The sequence below is a fragment of the Cupressus sempervirens genome, chromosome 10 (genome assembly GCF_028749045.1).
Source record: "Cupressus sempervirens isolate cs-2001-9-10 chromosome 10, ASM2874904v1, whole genome shotgun sequence".
In the NCBI taxonomy this organism is placed as follows: Eukaryota; Viridiplantae; Streptophyta; class Pinopsida; order Cupressales; family Cupressaceae; genus Cupressus; species Cupressus sempervirens.
In genome coordinates, this window is record NC_143127.1 from 986750607 (window position 1) to 986772179 (window position 21573).

The window sequence follows — 21573 nt, forward strand, 5'->3', positions numbered from 1 at the left end:
ATATATATATATATATATATATATATATATATATATATATATATATATATATATATATATATATATATATATATATACTTTTTTTTAATTTTTTTTTTTTTTTCAAAGACAGGATACATACAATGGTTCGAGCTGATTAAAGTTTATATCTCATGTTTGTCATAATCTATTTTGGAGAGGATCTTTTAATTGACACCAAATTTTTATTGGAGTTGTAGACTTCAATTTTTTCAGGAAGCTATTAGAAGGGTTAGAATTTTAATCTTACAAGTGAGACGACAAGATTCTTTGGGCCCAGCATATATAATAAATAGCTATGATATCTTAGTTGAGACAAAAAGTTATTTATTTCACTTGTTAATCTTATTTATTTATTTTTTCTATAACATTTATAAGTTCTCATGTGTTCAAGTACTGGTCTATTTTTTATCAACATTTGGAATTTCTTTGATTTACTTGTAGATTATTTATATATAATATATAGTAAAAATGTGTGGTAAGACTGGATAATATATTCACAAGAGGGTGATTGACTATTGGACCCCGCTCAAATATTGGTCCCTCTCACCTAATTCATTGAGAAGCTTATGAATAAGCCAGAAATTAATTGTATGCAGCAACAATAACCTGGGAGATAGAAAATTATTTGCATATAATCACATCTGAAAGAATCCATAGAGTCCATAATGTTCAGCCAAATCCCTGTTATTACTTCGAACAATGATTCCAAGAAGTTTTAAATTCTGTCATTGTATCTGCTGGAAGGACTTCTGAGGTCATGGGGCTGTTAGAGATTCCAGATTACCGAATTTATCTAACAGAAATTAAAATATAGAGTTTTCACTATCACTCTTGATGATCTGGCCTCCTATACTAATGAGATTTGATTCAAGATTGTTCAATATAAACTACCAAACACATAACCTTACTTCTGTCAAGATTCAGAAAACAAGACAAATCATGTGTGTTATTTTCAGAACTGAGAAGAAAAAAAGATTGAGGCAAATGTTTGCAGTGGTAAGTATCAAAGCCAGTGCATCTTGACTCGTTAACGGAGAATCTGAAAAGTAATCTGTTCTCAAAAGAATTCAATGACACATTTAATGATAATCAGTTATGATACTTGCAGAAAGAAAAATAAAATAGGAATTGGTTGTATGTGATTGGTTTACAATTAGAGTTTGTGAAATTCCTTAATGATGTTCTTTCTGAATTAGAATAATTAGATTCATATCTATCTTAAGTTGAACAATCAGATTGGAGGCTTCTTAATTGGGCCTTGCAGCCCTAATGCGTACTGTGGTCCAGCAAAGGCTTATGGAACATCCTCATAAAGATGTTAGATTTGCAGTTAATTCGTGTCTTAGTGAGATTAAATGGATAACAGCTGCTATAACAGCCTATAATGATGATGTCCTGAGAGATTGTACAATTGATTATAAAGAGCTTTCAGGAGTTGCATGAAGATAAAGGCCATGCCTTTCTTAAGAGAGTTAAAATCTTAGAAATTATGACGAAGGTCAAATTATTTGCCATTATGATTGACCTTGAATGTAAAGATTTGAATCTTCAAATGTTTCTGAAATCAGGAAGCATCACCCAGACAATGTAAGGGCTTGCATGCACACCGTGATGTCCTTAATCCTTGAGGAAAATGATGGAATATGCAAGTAAATGCAATCAGATCTGTTACCATTTGGAGGAAGGAACAAGCTGTACCCCCAATTGTTGAATTCTCAAAAAAAATTATAAAAAATAAAATTGAAAGTTTCAAGGAGCACATGACTGGAAATGATCTTATATCAGTGGGCTTACAGGTTGCAGGACATCCTAAAATACACAAGCACCAAATGGGAAGAGGACGGACATGTTTTGCATGCCAAGACACTTAAACACATGATCATGTTTGTGGGGATTGTAAGGAAGATAAGGCAGCCAAAGAATTGAGACCAGCAATGAAGAAGATAAGAATCACAGAGTTTTGTCCCAACATAATAACACAAATTTTGCTGATGATGTGAATTCAAATATTGTCAAAGGTGTGGGATATTCAAAACTCTACATTGGTGACTTGAGGTTGTAATTGACAAACATTCTGTTGAGGATAGCAAAAGCATCTTGGGTTCTTAAGATGTTTCTAAAGAAGTTTAGGAAACTTAATGGCATGAGAAATAGTGTGAGAAAGAGTAGCAGCAACCTTGTCTATGCGTACAAGTCAATCAAATGGGGAGTTTAAAGCATATGATAAATCATGTGATTCTTATAGCAGCAACTCACTTATACAAGATAGTCATTTAGAAGACCAATCAAAGATGGCAATTCAAGATGATGATGATTTGGATGTCCAAATCAGAAAATGTATTTCACTATGACAATGATGAGAACCATGCTTTGAAGAACCAGCTGAGAGTTACAGAAGAGATTGTTGTTGCAGCTCCAGTGTGTTCTGATGACACTCACAATTTCACTAAGGATCTCTACAGGAAAGCTCAAATGGAAAAGAAGAAAAGGGGAATGGAAGATGATTCTCTTGTTGCTGATTCGTAGGTAGTCAGAGTAGGCTTTAAATCTATAAAATCAGATCATTTATGTTTTCTTTCAGACAAGGATATTATTTTGAAGGTTGCTGAAATATATGTTGGTCAATTAAGGAAAAAAGAGGATGTGGTTAATAAGCTCAACAGGGAGCTTAAGGATGCTCAAGAGGCTTTGGATAATACACGGGTTGCTCTTCATAAAGCAAAAAATCAGATTGTTGCCACCAATCAATCCAGGGATCAGGAGATTAAAGTAAGGCATGATTTTTCCAGGAGGTGATTAAGGAACTTGATAGTATTCAACAGACTTGCGACTTCAATGGCTGCCCCAAGAGATCCAAGTAACGGAATTTTGGATCACATTCAGCTAGGAGACAATTCCTTGTTTTTGAGGTGGATGCTGATTGGACATTTGATAATCCACTTTTAGAGCTGAATGAGGAAGACCTTTCTGTTTTCCGTGATGAGGATGGGAATGATTATAGGATTGTGGACCCAGGTGCAGTTTCTACTAATGAGTTTTAGTCACAAGATTGGAGTGGTGGATCGATTTCAGTTAGCATTGCTGCTCATTCTTTGATCAGCTTATATATGGTTCCAAATTCTGACTTACAAATGATTGGGATGGACTCTATGCTTCAGCAATTGAATAGATCTTGGTTGAAGATTGATGAGAGTTATAGTTTGATCAAAGGGGATGGATTTTCAGTCCTTTACTTGCTCATGATACCCATGTACCCAGGTGCGTTTCGGACTGACAACTCTAGCATTAGCCTTTCCACACCTTTGGTGTTGATTTCAACTTTTGAACAGTTTGATTCTTTCATCAGAAGTTTAGGATGGGTGGTTATGATAGATGGTATGCATTTCAATGGAAGATCATCCACAGATGGAGAGTTGTCTAGTGTTGATAGCTCCTTGAGATATTTATATCTCCTCGTACCAGATAGCTGTGATAACGTGATATTGTGGGATCCTGGTATCAGCATAGTTGTTGCAATATTTCAGTGGGGTATCGATGAGTGGCTTCACAATTTAGGATATATTTCTTGTATCAGAGTAGCATAGTGGATTGATGATAAAGTTTTCTTGACGTTGACATCGGATCGAAGTATATTGGTCACAACATGTAGAGGTTGATTGCTTGAGGACAACCTTTGGGAAGGGAGGATTGTGATGTCCCCTTTCCTAGCCCTTTATTTTCTGATGCGTCGTTAGCTATTTCCACCATGGTCTTGCGAGCTAACTTGATCTTTACAGAGATCAGTGCGGGTTTTCGCTTGGGCACTTTCAGTTGCAGGCCAATCAAAGTTGTTTCAACAGGTTTTCCAACTACTTACTATTTTTAGAAAGTCAACAGGGTTCAGTCTTTTGACCATTTCCAGGATTGGACTTAGAACATCTTGCCGAGAGCATTTCGACAAGCTATCACACATTGTTTTCTGAGTTCAATTGGATATTTCTTTTGATGCCAAAATATTCACTAGTTTATTAAAAGTGACTTTTAAACTAAGGCACATGTTATTAAGTCACTTTATTATTAAAAAAGGATCTTTTATTCTCCTAAGTGGAAAAGGTTATTTTTTAAAATAAGAGTAAAAGAAAAAGAGACATGAAAGGTAAATTGAATCACAATGTTGGGCATTAAAAGATGAATGCTTTGTTCATTTCAGCATGCTTGAATTCAATTTTATTTTGGGATTGTCTTGGAGAGATTGAGGAAGCTTCGAGATTTCTTTCTATAACCTCCAGACAGAAACCTTCAAGCATACTGGTGGATTGGACGATAACCCAGTTCATCATCGAGTGGTGAATACCCTACAAAATTCACAACTGTATTTCAGGTTCTTTGTTTATCCGATCTGGTCGTTACTGCTGTGTTTATGATTGGATTATATTATGTTATTGTATTGCTGAATATTGTAATGCAATAACAATTTTGAGAATTTTAATCTGAGTATTTGCTAGGTTTATTGCTGGTTATTTTAAAATCTGTTGCAAAGTTTATCTGCTTGTAGTTCTAAATTTTGTTGTGAAAGATTTGAGATTAAATATCTGGTCAGGATATTACAGTTACTTTTGAGACTTCTGAATGTGATCAGCAATGTCTACCTGAGAAGTCTTGGCCCAGTTAAGTGCTCAAACTCTTGAATGTGTGGCTTCCTCCATTGAATCCATATATCTATGCCAATGGAGGAAGATGTCTCCAAAGCACAACTCCATGCCAAGAAGCAATGTCAGTACTTAGCCATGTCTCTGTCCAACTGCTGCTTGCTGTGGGTGCCAAGCAACTATCATCTCAAGTGTCTCCACTCATCGCCATCGCCACCCTCATGAGATGAAAAATTTAAAGAATTCCCCATCACACCCCACCTACATTAATGTTAGAATCTGCTCAACCTCATCCCACTTAAGAATCACAGCCAATATCCAAGTTGTGAGGGGTGCCCCCAACTATATCCATAAGCTTAACCGTCGACTATTGTCCTCCAATGTAGCATTGTACTGTGTTGATAGGATTCTAGGGATTCAATTGGCCCAACTCTAGAACAATCCCATCAACCTCAGAAGATGATGACTTTTCCCCTAGTGTGGCTGCCAACTGCACAGCCTACAAAGGTGATGGAGCATAAAAAATTCGCAAATTATAGTCTCCACTCACAACTTTTTTCATTTATGCAAATATGCACGAGGATATACAAAAATTGGAAATTAGCATGAACTGGGTTGTCTATGAGTGGCATCCAGATTGGTGGCGATCATCTACAGCCTTATATTTCTGTTACAAAGGATATAACAGAGGGAAAAGCCACGATTCTGCCTGGTAACAGGGTACTTATTGATGTACATCAAAGACCCAATGTTATGAGTCAGCATCAACAATCTTAAAGCAATCCTGAGAATATAATATATTGATGAAGTACAATATTCAGCATCGGAACTAGAACATATAAAGATTTTGGACAATTTGGGCAATACTTGAATGACGAGGATGTGTATACGTTGTCCTAAACTTTGGGGAGTGAAAATATTGTTTGCCTTTAAATATATGCCAGATGTATTCAGTTCAAATTAAGATGAATAATAAATATTCTATCAGAGACTTGGTGGATATGTGTCTTGAATTCAGGCAGATTCAGTAATAAAAGATGCAAACCCAGATTCATCTGCATCATAAAACATAGTTGATGAGATAGCTACAGCAATAAAAGATACTGAGTTATGAACGAAAAAGTACAGATTGGACATAGAATCAAAATTATCAGGTTTCGAGACAAGGATTGTTAATGGCACAGTTCAGACTTATGTATCATAGCCATACTAAATATTCTGGTCATTGGAAATAAGAACAAGCTTATGAGCAGGTAGGTTTAAAAGGCCAGTAGTTGTGAATATCAATGCCTATCATATAGACCCATTTCCCGAGCAACAAATAAATTCTATTTTTCATGATGCATGATTAACTTTTCTGTATGTTTTGTTTCAAGGATTTGAATGGAATGAGGCAGAACCTGTGAAATCGTGTGGAGATTAATACACGGAGAGGAATATTTTCAAATTGCAATTGACACAATAAGCACCAAACGGTGTACATTCCTATTTGAAACTTATGGCACCTTCAATATTTGCAGTGATGATCGATTGATCTGATAACGGCGGAGGATCTTCATGGTATTGGCAATATCTGTTCACGTGGTGAAGTCCAAGGTCAAGTTTCCATTTGATACTGCCAACAATGATGCATACTTTGTTCATATGTTCCAACTGAATGCAACGTGCAGAAGCGGATATACAAATGCACATGATTACGAAGTTGACAAGCTTTCAGATTTTGTGGGATTGAAAACCAAAGTGCTTCACCTTCTTTGTATGTAGAAAATGTTATATAGATTACATGGTTGATCGGGTAAAACAGAATAACTACATTCAGTGATTTGTCCTACGTCATATCCTAAACTCACCAATTGATTAGCAAATTGGTTTATTGTTAGGAAAGGTTGTGTTGGGGTTTTAAAATGCACTAAAACTACTAAGCGACAAAATGCTTAATACCAGAATGACAGTACATACACAATCTAAAGACTAGCCAATTCTTATTAACAATTGTATATGAAAAGTATTTGGACCCAACTTCAACAAACCACAGATGGTTTTCTACTCTTTTGGCTCTGCAAAACCAGGGTGGGTATACCCAAGGATGATTCAAAACTGGAACAACTGTATGAGGATTATTCTTAGTTTCATTCTGATTTTCATTTCAAAATCCTCAAACATATACATAATTCTTACTAATTTGATAAACACATCCCATAAAACAGATATGGCCAAGAAATATTCTATAGATCTGCATATGTTCTTAACAATAGTGGCTAACTGAAGCTAAAACATTCCATGCAGACAAGTGTTTGCCAACTTTGAAGATCTACATGAAATAAAAGTAAAATTTGATTTGATGCTGCATTTTGATAATCATTTATGATATATTTCTCCTTCAGCTGTATCAACTTGATCAGTGCCTAATCCATTGGGGTTCAGAGTCTATAGCAAGTTCTCAGATTATCAACATCTCCAAAAACATCCTTATGGAGAGTTGTGGTATTCTCTTCTAACTTTTTATTTTGCTCTTTCAAAGTAGCCATCCTTCTTAGCAAAGCATCCCTTTCTATTATGGCATCCAAGGTGGCTTGCTCCTCCTCTTTTTCAAGACGAATGCGTTTAGCTTCTTCCTCAACAATCCATTTCTTCAAAAATCCTATCTCAGAGTGTACTTCTTTAGGATCTACAGAAGTTGCCTCTGAATCAGCAGGGTCATCTAGATCTATAAGATTTGGTTCCACGTATAGGGCTGCTCTAGGATTAAAAGGATTATCAAATGAATTCCTAAATCCTAGCCTATAATTCATGTCTACTACAGGATCTAGCCTTGATGAAGCAACTCCTACAGTGGACACATCCTTATCCTGGAAAACTCTCTCATCAAGTAATGGGGTACTGAAAATGCCTCCTAAGAGTCTTGTAGTTTCAGATTCAGAACTAAGTGAAGAAGACTCTCTCCCTAATACTGGTTGATACTGGGAATTAATGGATGGATTGCCTCTGGGTTTCCAAGTGGGATTCGGATCTGTCTTCTTCTTATTTTGATTCTTTCTACCACCTTGGGGTAGATCAGTATACATTGATACATCAGGATTGGCTCTCATGTAAGCTCTTGTGTTCTTTCTCTTGTCAGCCATATTCACCTTCTGTTACAACAAGCACTAGCTTCAAAACCTTGACTGAGTCGCCACCCTATTTCGGGAAAATATGTAATGACACTTTTGCTAACTCAAGGAAAACAATACACAAGTAGAAACAAAAATATCTGGCACAGATAGACCAATCACTGATGTCGTAAGATTGCAACTCTTGCTTGTTAGATAAGACACTTGGATAGGCTGGATACGTCAGTGTGTAGCAATGGTACTTGGGCTTTATCTTCTTTAAATTCTCAAGGTTTGTCACTAAAAGATTCCCTTATAACCACGAGCAAAACTTAGATAACATGACACACACGTACACAGTAGGACCAAAGAAACTGCAGTACTTTCTCACAGATGTGTTGGACAAGTCCCCAGCAAGGTCGCCATTTTGTTGGGGTTTTAAAATGCACTAAAACTACTAAGCGACAAAATGCTTAATACCAGAATGATAGTACATACACAATCTAAAGACTAGCCAATTCTTATTAACAATTGTATATGCAAAGTATTTGGACCCAACTTCAACAAAACCACAGATGGTTTTCTACTCTTTTGGCTCTGCAAAACCAAGGAGAGTATACCCAGGGATGATTCAAAATTGGAACAACTGTATGAGGATTATTCTTAGTTTCATTCTGATTTTCATTTCAAAATCCTCAAACATATACATAATTCTTACTAACTTGATAAACACATCCAATAAAACAGATATGGCCAAGAAATCTTCTATAGATCTGCATATGTTCTTAACAATAGTGGCTAACTGAAGCTAAAACATTCCATGCAGACAAGTGCTGGCCAGCTTTGAAGATCTACAGAAAATAAAAGTAAAATTTGATTTGATGCTGCATTTTGATAATCATTTATGATATATTTCTCCTTCAGCTGTATCAACTTGATCAGTGCCTAATCCATTGGGGTTCGGAGTCTATAGCAAGTTCTCAAATCTAGTTTGTTGCCTTACAACAAATTCTATCAGCAATTCTTATCAGAATTCATCATTCAAAACCCTTTCCACTACTAAAGAAACCTTATCACATTCATCAAAGCTTTTATTTAATCCATTGAATTAACAGCAGTGATAAATAGATATACAACCTAACTAGATTGCATTCAATTGCACATGCCTTTACTTATACAATATCAAGACAACCAAGTAATTAAAAGGAGACAAGATTCAGAAAGAACTGATATGGGGACAGTTCACAATTTGTATTCATTTTCTTTGAAAATGGTATATCCTTTACAATAGACTCAGAATGACCTTTAGAAAGAAACACAGCTCATTCTATATTCATGTATTCTCACTTTCTCAGAGAATTGACAAAAAAATACATTATAAACTTGCTTTCAAAATTTGGACCAAAAACAAACTAAGCATAGTACTTAGAAAAATAGAATTCGGACCCTTCTTTAGCCTTGGGATCTCACTTAAATAGTGTGAGATGCAACAAGCTTCCGGCTAAAGACAAATGACAGGTGTCCTTTAAAAGACACATATACTTGTAACAAGATGACAAAAACGCGAGTAACAGCAAGACATTCCTTTTGTGGGCCCTTTTGTTACACGCTCCTGTGTTGCTAAGTTGGTTGCTATTCTGATCCTTCCTCGTACGCAGCAGCCAAATTAACCAACAATGAAGTTTGTTCTGATAATGGCATGTCAACCTCCACCTGTGGGCTTTCACAATCTTTATCCTGTATGGGGAAAATGACTTCTGCCTTTTCCCTTTCTTTAGTTGTATCGGCATCCTGTGGTCCTGGGTTTGTAACTGAAGGTAACAGATTATCCTTGTCTTCTTCTTCCGGTTGGGTCTGAGTAGTGATAGGGTCAGTGATTTGGATCTCCTCACCTTGCATTTCATCACTATCATCTTCATCTTCATCAAACTGCTCAACGGGAGCCATATCTGCCATCCATTTGTCAAATAATGTATCATCTGGCCAATTGAACTGTAAAATATCCCTCTGTCTTTTTAGCACATATTCAACATCCTTATTAATGGTAACAAACTCTTGCTTTAAAGAATCAATGAATATTTTGGCCTTCACCATTTCTTCTGTTGTGGCGGCCCACCATGCATGCCCTGATTCATTAATGACTTGATTCATTCTTAAACAGAATAAATCATCAAGTTCCTTTGCCCATTCATCTTTGCTTTTCAAATTATTCTCTTTATCTAAGGCATGAGGAAACAAATTGAATTTCTGGCCTTTGTACTTTTCAAAGTAGCATACTACTAATTTTTGTAAATGAACCCTTTTATTATTAAAATCAGTGAGATCATAAACAATATCAAATGTCTTTTCAATTTGATCAAAAGAATTATCTATGACAGAGAAACACAAAAGTGTTATTTCTTTCTCCCTTGTCACCCATTTATTCAAAATAGGCATTAGAGCCTCATCATTAGATTTCAAATCCTCCCAGATACTGATCACCCTGGCCAACTGATCATAACTTAGCAGCCATTCAATCTTGTCCCCCAAATATGTGAGAGCTTTTCTCAATTTATCTTCATATCTGGATTCCAATTCTACATGTAAAGCCCACAGTTTGCCTTTTTCTTCTTCAAAATCCTCAACAGTGTAGTATTGTGGCCTTTGGGGTGTATCTGGTATTTCTATGAGAGGGGTGGATTTAAAAGGTTCAACTGGGGGGTGAGGGTATGTTATTTTTTGCCTAGTGGTTTTTCCCAATAGCTTGTTCTCAAGCTCAATTCTCTTTTTAACTTCTTTATTGTAGGCATCCACCACTGTTTCATACTTGCTCTGCAGGTCAATCATTTCCTTTTCTTCCTTTTCTGCAGTGGCCAAGGCAAATTTAGAATAGTCCACATTCATGTGGGCTGCCTGTACATGTGAAGTATCAGCGACCGTCCTCACAATGATACTCCCTATTAGTCCTGAATCATCAGGCTGTGATGGAGTAGTCCTGGATCCTCTTCTTAATGACCACATAACAAGAGCAGCTTGGTCATTACTGAATGCTGTTCTCAAGAATTCCTCTTTATCTGGATCCTGTAATCCTAAATTATTTGACACAAAATTAAAAATTAAGGCATCAACAATATCCCAGTTGGGCAATAATAAAATATTTGCATCTTTCACCATCTGTCTACCCTCTTCAGGGGTTATATTCTGGAACTCTTGTATCATTTGTTCCTTTATTTGATTCTGAATAGAGGCTTCATCCATTTCTGGATGCTCTGTTTTCATATTCCTACATCTTTTCTCAAAAATGTGCATGTTTGCCATCCACGCGAATTGATGGAAAGCCCTAGATTTTACAAAACTGTTATCAGACAAAAATTGCTGACTGGCTTGTTCTAAAATAGGGTCTAATTCCCTTCCCCTGAAATCTGCTATAGTTAATTAAAAACTCGGCACAGGAGGCTCCTGGGGGTTCCTTTCATCAATTTCTGCCTGAGTAACAAAAACTCCTTGTGATCCCATTTGTTCATTTTGCTCATTGGTGAGCTGCTCCTCCTCAATTCTCATTGGAGTTTGGGAAGGTGAGTAACCTTCATCATGTGATTCCTCTTCCCTAATTATTTTTCTTCTTTTGGGAGAGGGTTCAGGGGGTCTTTCTTCAAAAACAGTACTAGTAGATTCAATTATCTGCTTTCCTTTGTTTATAGTGGGCATTTGATCCCGAATGACAGTATATCTTGTCCTCTTTCGCACAACCAATGGACCTGCCCCTATGTTAGGGGTGAAACCCAATTTCCTCGTTACTTCCCTGGCTTTATCTGGAAAAGAATCAATAAAATGTTGTTTCTTCTCATTCATTACCTCTATTATTTCGGGGAATGTACTCATGAGCTTATTTATTCTATCTGCATTAGTTGCAGCATTACTAAGAGGACTGTAATCCTTGTCAAAACAATTAATAAACTCCAAAACTTTTGAATAGACTCTCCATTTCTCTTTCTTTGTTTCTTGCTCCTGGAGAGAATATTCATTCCTTATTACATCTTCACGGATATAGAATTCATGCTGAATTGGACGAAGCTTGATCCTATGTCTAAGAGCAGAATTAAAGAAATCTTCTGCATCACAAAAACGAGAGTGAGATACTGCCATCTTATACTGATCCAAAAATTTGTAGAGGAAGATCCACCCCTCTTTAGTTATTACAAACTAGTGAGATACAGTGCAAGTAGGAAAAATTGAACCTGTTCCCCTTTTGTGCAAAAAGGTCTCCTCCACTCCTCCCAACTGCCATAAAAATTCAGCTACTCCTACCTTTAAAGGCACTTGATAGGGTAGTACATGGGGTGTCCCTTTGAATCCATAAACTCTAATGACAGTTGAGACCGGATATGGGATAATATCTCCCCAATTATGTGAAACTTTTAGACTATGGGGTTTGTCCATAGGCCTAACAAGGTGCATTAGTGCCTTAGGAATTCTGGGATTGTCACTCAATATGAGGCACCTTAGTTTAGAAGCAAAGTGCCTATCAAATCTAACAAAACTAGCATTTTTTGCTTCCCCAGTCATGTCTGCACTCCATAATTGAACTGGTAGTGCTTCCCCCTCTTGTTCCCTATTTAAAACCATTTCTTTACCGAAATATGTAACCCCTTTAAATAGAAACATATGCATCAATAGGGAGTACTGACCCCAAACCTTCTCCACCTTGCCCTTTGCAATCCCCACCAATCCACTGTGAATCTCATTAGCTAGGTAAGATGCAAAATCAAAAATTATTTCTACAAAATCCATATGCTGGCAATTGTTTCATTTCTTTCTTTTGAAGAATTAATATAATCATTTATTTCATTAATCTATACTTATTCTTATTTTAAAAACATTCATATAATCATTATTATTCTTAATTTGTACTTTGCAAATTTAAAGTTTTCTGTGATTCTTGTCGTTTTGGAAATTTTTATTACATTTGCATTCTAATCGATCTGCATATAGTATCTTGGACCCAAGTGTTTTGTTCAGGATCAAGTGCACCTGCCTTGGACCTACAGAGTCTAAAGCACAGGGGATTTGGATCGCATCAATCAGTCTCATCGAGTTGGCCATTACCAGTTGGATATCCCAACATCAAGTTGGCAAGACTCGTAGGATTCCAACAAAAGGTGCTTAGGAAATTGCAAATGAGCATTGGCTTTAATGAGGGCTAAATTGTTTACTAGTAGGTGGTGGCTCTACAAATCGTTGAATTATGTCCTTGAAAAGTGTTTACTCTATGAGTGGCTAAATTGGTTGTGACTATGTATGCTCCCTCTGTTGAGTGCCAAATGTTGTACCCTGGCATGTCCAACTAGTTATCAATGTCGATGACTTAACCACATTGTTCAATTCCACAAAAGGTGTGTGATTGGCACTGTTGTTGGCAATGGTACATTTAGTGGAGGGGCTGCCATCACTGGGAAGTCAGCAATGTTATTGCTTGTGATATGACTATTTAGATTGTTGGTTAAGTTGCTATAGCTGGTACTGCTGACTTTGTATCCTAAATAGGGATGCCCTCGTCTGCATCTTCTTGAGAACATTCCTTTGCTAAGAGTGACACCTCTTAGTACTCTCGCTTACAGAAGATTGTTTGATTGCCTCACACTCGTCTCCACTCTTTGAATACTCCCTCTATTTCCTCTTCTTCCTGACAGGCTATGTTGCATGTTCGGCAACCAATTGCAATCCCAAGTATGCCCAATAGCATGTGGTTGGCCAGAAAGCATCAAGTTTGTTGATTGTCTGAAGTCTACCACACTTGTATGGGGGCACCTCAGTGTGACTGACAGCAAAAAAAATACTGATAGCTTACTGTGTCATAAATAATGTCCTATGCTTCAAGCAAAAGAATTCCCAAATTCTCTGACAACACAAACACACACACTGTTGTAAACTGAATTTGAAAACTGATATAAAATAAATTGAAACCCTTCAAATATGGAGCTCGCTTCAGTTACAATAAAAAATATATAAAATTGAAGTCAGGATTTCTCATCATTAAAATCAGTCCATAAAATATGTAGCAAGCTCACTTAAACTTGACAAGAAAGGGCACATGCAAGTACCAAAAACCCTAATATCAATATATAAACTTAACCAGCAGAAACCGCACATATAGTTACCACAAAGAGCAGGTTATAGAGCTCCAAAAGTCTGGTTTTTTAGCTCAAAAAATCACACTACACACCAAATACTAGAAACCCACATCAGTAAACTGCAAAGTACTTCATAACTCCAAATCAAGTCCTTTTATAAAGCTTCAAAATCATTGAATTGGAACTATGAGAGCTAAACTGATGCAGGGGCACCTAGTCAAACTCCTTGTTTTGATTTCTAGTTTTGATTTTGGCCTGTACTGACTCTAGCCAAGTTAGGAGTGTGAGTTTTGGACCCTTCACGGTCAGGTTTGTTTGCTCCTAGATGGATTGTGTTTGGTTCAATCCAGTCTAGAGGTTTTGGTCTTCTTTGTTGTTTAGGGGTTTTTGAGAGCAAACCTAGGAATAGGAGCCAAATACCTTAGAAATCTTAGTAAAGTTGGGATTTGATCTACATATGTCCTCTAAGGTGTTTTTACACCTTTTTGCATAGTTTAGAGGTCACAAGTTGTCATTTGGGGAAGGATTGCATAAGTTGTCAAAAATGTTGCAATGTTGTCAACTAGGCCTAGGAGGGCAAAAATATGAAATTGCATTGAAAATGGTGTCTGAAGGTTCAAACATGCTTACACATTGTTAAGGAATCAAGTTAGGGGTATGTAGCAAGTTCCAAGTGTTAAAATGCAAAGATGCTTAGAAATGCAAAATGTTGCCCATGACAATATTGCATTTAGCAATATTGTCATGACAACATTATGACAATTTTTACCTTTTGTCATCCTAATGACACATGGCTCGGAGAAACAGTTAGGGCCCATAGGGAAAAGGTATTGAAGCACCCCCAAATGACACTGCAAAGGTTGGACATTGTAAGAAGGAAGTTTTGTTATTGAAAGCCACGAATTCTGTCACAGTTTCCACAGTTTTGATGATTTTGGTTTGCATGTTCATAATAATGGATTGAAGTTTGAATTTTGGCATTGGATTAGTGAAGTTCACGCTTGTATAGTACTTTTGATTTAGTTCATTAGTTTATAGAAGTTCATTTGAATAGCTTTTGAAAAATCTTCTGTAATCAGACAGTGTGCTGTTCCAATCTTGACAGTTTTTGCAAAAATGGCTCCCCAATGAGTTCCTACCGTGGATTCATCACAGCCTTGAGGGAATGGAAGTGGAGCCAGTGTACATAATGTACATAGATGCCTGGGCCCTGAAAAGATGCATAGCTATTTTTCATGTGAAACCCTAGGCAAGTCACAGTCACTTGGTTAGGCGTTCACAGTGCATACAAGGAGCTTTTGGAGGTTTGAAAGTGATAGATACTTCAAACCATGAGATGGAAAATGGAGAGGGGTTAGTAATGTTTATATTTACAAGAGGAAGAAGTTTCAAATCAAGTTTTGCTAAGACATTGATTAGACCCTAGTCAAAACTGTCATTCATAATGTGAAACCCTTGATTATAGGCATAAAAATTGCTTTCAGGTGTACGGATGGCTTGGAAACCTGAGACCCACAAAATCTTTTAGGTTTTCCAAAAGGGTACTCGAGTCCATGATTGGATTTTCATTTTGTTCAGAGAAGTTTTGAGATATAGTCCAAAAACCCAAGTTGGAGGGCTAATTCAATTAGGCCTGTTTTGGACAGTTTTGGAGTAGATACAAAGAACTTGAGGAAAACTTGTGGGATTTGTGTCCAGAAGTCTAGGTGAAGTCTGCCGCGTCATGTATGAGCCCCTCACTCCATGCAGTTGAAGAAATGCTCAAGAAAACCTAGGAAATGAAGTTAGCAAGTTAGGTTGAAGAGACATTTGGTGAGTACAAGAAGTCAAATCCTTGGTGTATCTAGATAGTGAAGAGTTAGGGGGGTAGGAAAGAGACCCTCTATATGTCAGGGCATCCAAGTGGACCCTGTTAGAAGCCTAAGTAAGTCCTAGAGAAGAGTAGGACTAAGTAAGCAAACTTTCTAGTATTACACCATAAACAAAAGGGGTGGGCTTTTCACCACCAAACCAACAATCTGAAAGAGGGGGGTCGTCCTCAAGCAATCAAAAAATGAACACCTTACAAATTGTGTGTCTCCTTCATGGATTCTTGATGCGGTTGCTCTTGGTTTTGGCTTTTCACCTTTATGATAATATTCCACCTTCAAACATTTCATTCTGATTGGTTCTTTTCTGGTACCATATAGTATCATCCTTTCAAAATGCTATTTATAGGAATATTCATAGAATATCAATCATCTAAGACACATTCATTCAGCCTGTGCAAACAAGTAACCATGGCATATTCATATGAAATGCAATATATAGACATTTTAATAGGACAATAATCATCTAACTATCAAGCCAACCAGTGGAATACCAAAACGCATGCAACTACAATCTGATGGTAAATGACATCAACATACTTCTTTTGAGTATCGTGCATGTGGGTGGGGCCCATTAGACTACAAGGGTTAGGGTAACTGGCCCTAATTTTTTTTAAAGTCCGGTTTTCTAAAAGAATCACTTGTTCAGGAACTTGACATTGGAGGCGGCCAAGCATTTCTGACGTCTTAAAGGAACATCAGCAACTCCTCTGAAGAATTTTGGAACATTGCCATTTCCATGAAGTCTCCGAATTAAGAGAACAGGTCCAAAATGTCCCTTCTCTACTAGCAATGGTGGTGGCTTGCCAGAGGAATGTTTCCCAAAAGTCCCAAAAATGCCCTTGCCTCCAAAACAACATTAATTTGAAGGGCAGCAGGGGGCACATTCTTGTGTAAAATTGCAAGTCACCAAACTTTATACCTCTGGTCTAAGACATGTGTCAAGACATATAGGAAATAAAAGAAAAAAATGATTAAGGGAACATAAAAAATTCAAATGGTACACTCTTTATATGATTTGCATTTAAAATATTTACTTGCCATGCAATAGCAACCATGTATGGTTGAAAGAAACTGCTGAAGGTTCTAGAAGAAACAAAAAAAATATTAATCTTTTACATGAGGAGCTTATTAAGTAATAAAACATACTAGAAAGTTTTCACCATTTACCTTCAACAAGGTAAACATAATGCCACAAGTAGCCAAAGCACATGTGAGTTTATAACCATATCAAAATAGCAAAGTGGAATGTTAAAAGGCCTACCCTAGGTTAGTAGTACTATGGCCTTCCACCTGAGAAGCCTGGTTGTATGGGCATATCTTGTAAACATACCTGAAAGAAGATCATTAAATTTGACATTGAAATGAAAGAAACAATAAAAACAACGTAATGCATGAGAGTCCCAAAATAGTATAGTAGAATACAATCAGAAAGGATCAAGGCCATACTTGTTTTCTTTGAGTTCAAAACATTGATCATAAAATGTGTAGAACTCCCCCTCGTTGCCTAAAGATACAACAAAGAGTGAACTCTTTTAATATACTATTTGCTAAACTTAGCTAAGAAAAGAACACTTTTCATATCCCTGGCAAACTGCTCAGCTAAAATTTGATACTCACCGTAATCTTGCTTTAACTTGTTTTCCAATTTAGAAATCCGAGATTGCATTTTTGATAGCTTGTGACTTAAATCATTATAATCCTTCCGGACACGAGCAGCTTCTGCAATATCAAATAAATGCCTCACGAACTCTTCACTTATTTTCATGGCTTAACCCTCCTAAAATCTCCACAGTCATCAAACCAAAAAGCATCCAGAAATGCAGCAAATATTACCTGACATGTCTACTGAAACCCTTGATAGCTTAACTGCTCTCAAAATGGATTGGAAACTTTGCCAAAGTTTACCCCACCAAGAAAGGGTAGCTGATGTTGGTAGTTCTTTAAGCCCAAAGAAGATAAAACTTAGAAGGAAACAACACTAAAATCTAATAAGTAGGATAGTTATAGTTTCCTATATACTTTTAAATCCCTAGCAGGTGAAAACACCTCAAATCATAATCGCAGACCATTGAATAATGACATATATAGATCAATGACTTAACAAGAATTGTGCCCTTTCCCAATATTTTACCTTTCAACTTTTGGATAATGCACACATATAAATGAAAAATATGACACCAGATGTGGTTAAGCAGAAAAACTTTGTACAGACCTGGAGAATATGCTGACTCTGTGCGATCCTCAGTGTTATCCTCTTCACCATATTTGTTATCCTCTTCATCATATTTGTTTTCGAATTCATCATATTCGTCCTCAGTTTCCTTTTCAACTTCCTCGTCTTCAGAAGAATAGTCCTCATCCTCTTCATGATGTTTGCTATCCATATCATCCATCTTTTCATCGTTTTCATCACGTTCATCATTATTTTCCACTTGTTGGTCTGAAGCTTCACGAATCCAACGAGAAGCTACAAGCTTACCTAATTCTGCTCCTGAAAGCCCCTCTGTGGTATCTAGCTTTTTATGACCCTGGAAAATCATGATGAAGAATCCAGCAATTGACATCAGTAGCAACCAAGTTAGAGACAATAGTCACAAGTCACAACAATGATAAATATGTATATCACGTGGGTTTTATATGTTGCAGGCTGAACTGTTCGGTGCCAAGAAATTCCATGAGATCCTCACCTCACAACCTCCACACTCCTGAATTTTGTGAGTTACGGGGTTGAGGAATGACTGCAGACCAGGGTCAATTTTTTAATCAAGAAAAGGGTAAAGGTACTTCTACAGCCCTGGCCTAGTAAACACCAAGCTTAGCATACAGAACCCTTTTAAAAACATAGTCACCCATCCCCAAAGTGGATTTCAACCCTGTGAAAGGTCCAGAATCAAAATGGATTTTGATTCTGCTAAGCTGCCTATAATCCTAAGGGTGCAAAGTGATAATGAGGTAAACTGTAAGACTGCCCAAAAGCAAAAACCCAAAGAATACATCCATTTGACTATAAAAGAGGTGGGGGGGGGGCGGGGGGCACTGCCACATTTAGTAATAACCAAATAAATATTCTCTTAAAACATTTAATAAGATAGCTGCTGAAATAGCTAGAGAGTTAGTAACAAAGCAACATTATATTGCCACAAGTAATGCAACCAGAATGAAATAAAAAATGACTCATTCACCAGGCTGAAATTTCTTATCTATTATTCTTTGCATCAAAAGTAATGAGATGGTGACACCACAATAACTGTTACTGCAAATAATGATAAATTGTAAATTACAAACTTTTTGGTTTGTCAATGTTTAGAGATTTCTAGGCCTCTAACCTAGAACCAGGGTCAATATGTCAAGCTTATTAGGGAAAACAAATTCAAAAGCTATCTGCATTTCATACTCTCCCTGAATGACAGACACTATGAACATAGATCCCCGAGGGGTATGAAAGGTTTGTGTTATTTTTCCCTTCACCAGGAATATTAGAAACCTCTGTTTCTTTCAACAAATCCCAGTAGGTTGTAAAGCCATCTCCACATTTTTACACTTCTAGAGTTTCATTATTTCCAAATGCCCACCACCTTCCAAAACAAAAAACTGGCGAAGTCGAGGATGTAAAGCTTCTACAAATTCTGTAAGATCAGACTGTATTGAATATCTTCTGTTATGCTTGCTGAAAATAATCTTTTGTGATTCAGACTTGTAAGAAGTAATTTCACTATGATAAATATTATTCTGCGATGTTTTTATTTCTGCAAGTAATCGAATAAGGCAGAATTTCTTAAAGGAGCAGACTATATTTCTTTGTGTCCTTATCCACAATTATACCTTATATATATATGACAACCAAAGCGCATGTCCCTTGAAGAGACATGACCCTATCTAGGTCAGCCCTTAATAGTACCCCCATAATTGGCGCTCAATGAAGAATATGATTTGTAAAGACATTAACTTAGTTAAGTTTTATCCTTAATAACCACTATCCCTAAAGAGATGCCAATAATGCCTAAGAAGGAAGATATATATATATTTAATGCTAGATAAGATCTGTGTGATCTGTACAATCAGATCAACATGATAATCGAAGTTACAGTTTTAACACTCCATCTTAACTTGATAATCATACTGAGAGATAACATATCTAGCAAAATCAATTAAGATGAATAAGCATAGATTGATACCCTATATCTATCTGAATCTTCTAAGCATGTGGTATCATAGAACACATGATACTAAGTCATATTACCATCTTGTGATATGACTTATCACTTATACTAAAGATGACAGTATTGCATGGAATTCAAAACACAGGATAAAATCCGAAGAATGATTAATTTATTCATTTATCCAAGTTGTGACTCATAGGTACTCGCAATCCTATATCATGAGTAAAGATCTACCCGAACACAAGATAAAATCCAAAGAATAAATTCTTCTTTTATCCAAGTTGTGACTCATAGGCATAAAAATGTTTGTCACAAATGATCTTGAACTCTTTTGGATCTGATAGTAGTTCTCTAGTAGTTCTCTACTGTTCAGCACATTATCTAAAAGATCATCATCTCTCATAATGTCTTTTATGATAATGAATACAAATGGTGAAGTCCATAACAGCCAATAGCATAACAATAAAAATTATTTATTAATAATTTAAAGAATACAAATGTTTTATAATTCAACCATACTAAGTTTTTTCCATAAGTGATCTATCTTCACTCAAGAAAGAGGTTTGGTAAGAATATCTGTTGTTTGATCTGCAGTACAAATGTATTCTAATTTTACAATATTCCTATCTACCATATGTCTAACATAATGGTAAGGAATTTCAATATGCTTGGACCGGACATGGAAAACTAAATTCACAGAAAACTTGATGAAACTCTGATTATCACAATGAATAATAGTAGGATTCATGGGTTGACCAAATAATCCCACAAGTAACTTTCTGAGCCAAACTACTTCCTGGAAGGCCATTGCAGCCGCAATGTATTCTGCTTCTGTGGAACTCTGTGCTATTGATGACTGATTTCTGCATATCCAAGATATCATTGCTGATCCTAAACTGAAACAGCATCCTAAAGTGTTTTTCCTATCAATAACACTTCCAACCCAATCTGAGTATTTGTACCCCATGTAAGTCCAAGTCAACTTTCTCATACTTGAGTCCAAGGTTAAGAGTTCCTTGTAAGTATCTCATAATCTGTTTGACTGCAACTAGGTGAATCTCCTTTGACTCACACATAAACTGACTTAAGGCATTAACAACATAGCAAATATCAGGTCTTGTATTTACCAAGTACATAAGAAACCCAATCATGGTGCAGCGAAGTCTTGTGCTTCCTCTATTGTCTTAATGCCCCAAAGTGGTCTTTTTTTTAGATTTTGAGTTTCCTCAAGATTAAGATTTTGAATTTCATCTTCACTTTCATCAATGTTCTCTCTCTAAAACACAGATTCATGATTTTCTTCAGAACTAGGTAAATGTGTGGGATCTTCAGAACTTAGGGCTATTTTGAATGCTAAATCTTTTTCAAATATTGCATCCCTACTAAGTTCAATGTTTTTCTGACCAAGTATGAAAATTTTATATGTTTTAGATGTTTCACTATGCACAACAAAAATGTCTTTCCTCCTAGAGGGTTCTAACTTAGTTCTCTTTTCTTTTGGAACATGTGTATATACTAAGCACCCAAATATCCTAAGATGGCTTATATTAGGTTTAACCTTAGTAAAGACTTTTTAGGAGTTTTATCTCTAAGGTGGGAGTGGGGACTTTTGTTTTGAACATAGAAAGCAGTACAAGAGGCTTCTACCCAAAGATAATATTCTAAATTTTGATCAAATATCATAGCTCTTGCTG

At 36.4% G+C, this 21573-nt stretch overlaps 1 protein-coding gene across 4 annotated transcripts in view; it reads right to left on the minus strand.

Moving 5' to 3' along the window:
- The window catches only part of PSL4 (calmodulin-binding protein), a 70486-nt gene that overhangs the window by 8628 nt on the left and 40285 nt on the right, over nt 1-21573 (minus strand). For 3 of the 4 annotated variants that reach the window (XM_089807630.1, XM_089807628.1, XM_089807627.1), the window contains 5 exons: nt 17932-18247; nt 17553-17657; nt 17337-17438; nt 17166-17223; nt 16981-17049 (listed from right to left, as the gene is read on the minus strand). In XM_089807630.1, the coding sequence (XP_089663756.1) occupies nt 16981-17049; nt 17166-17223; nt 17337-17438; nt 17553-17657; nt 17932-18247 (650 nt within the window). The remainder of the gene's footprint in view (nt 1-16980; nt 17050-17165; nt 17224-17336; nt 17439-17552; nt 17658-17931; nt 18248-21573) is intronic. The other variant, XM_089807629.1, reaches the window with a different exon arrangement.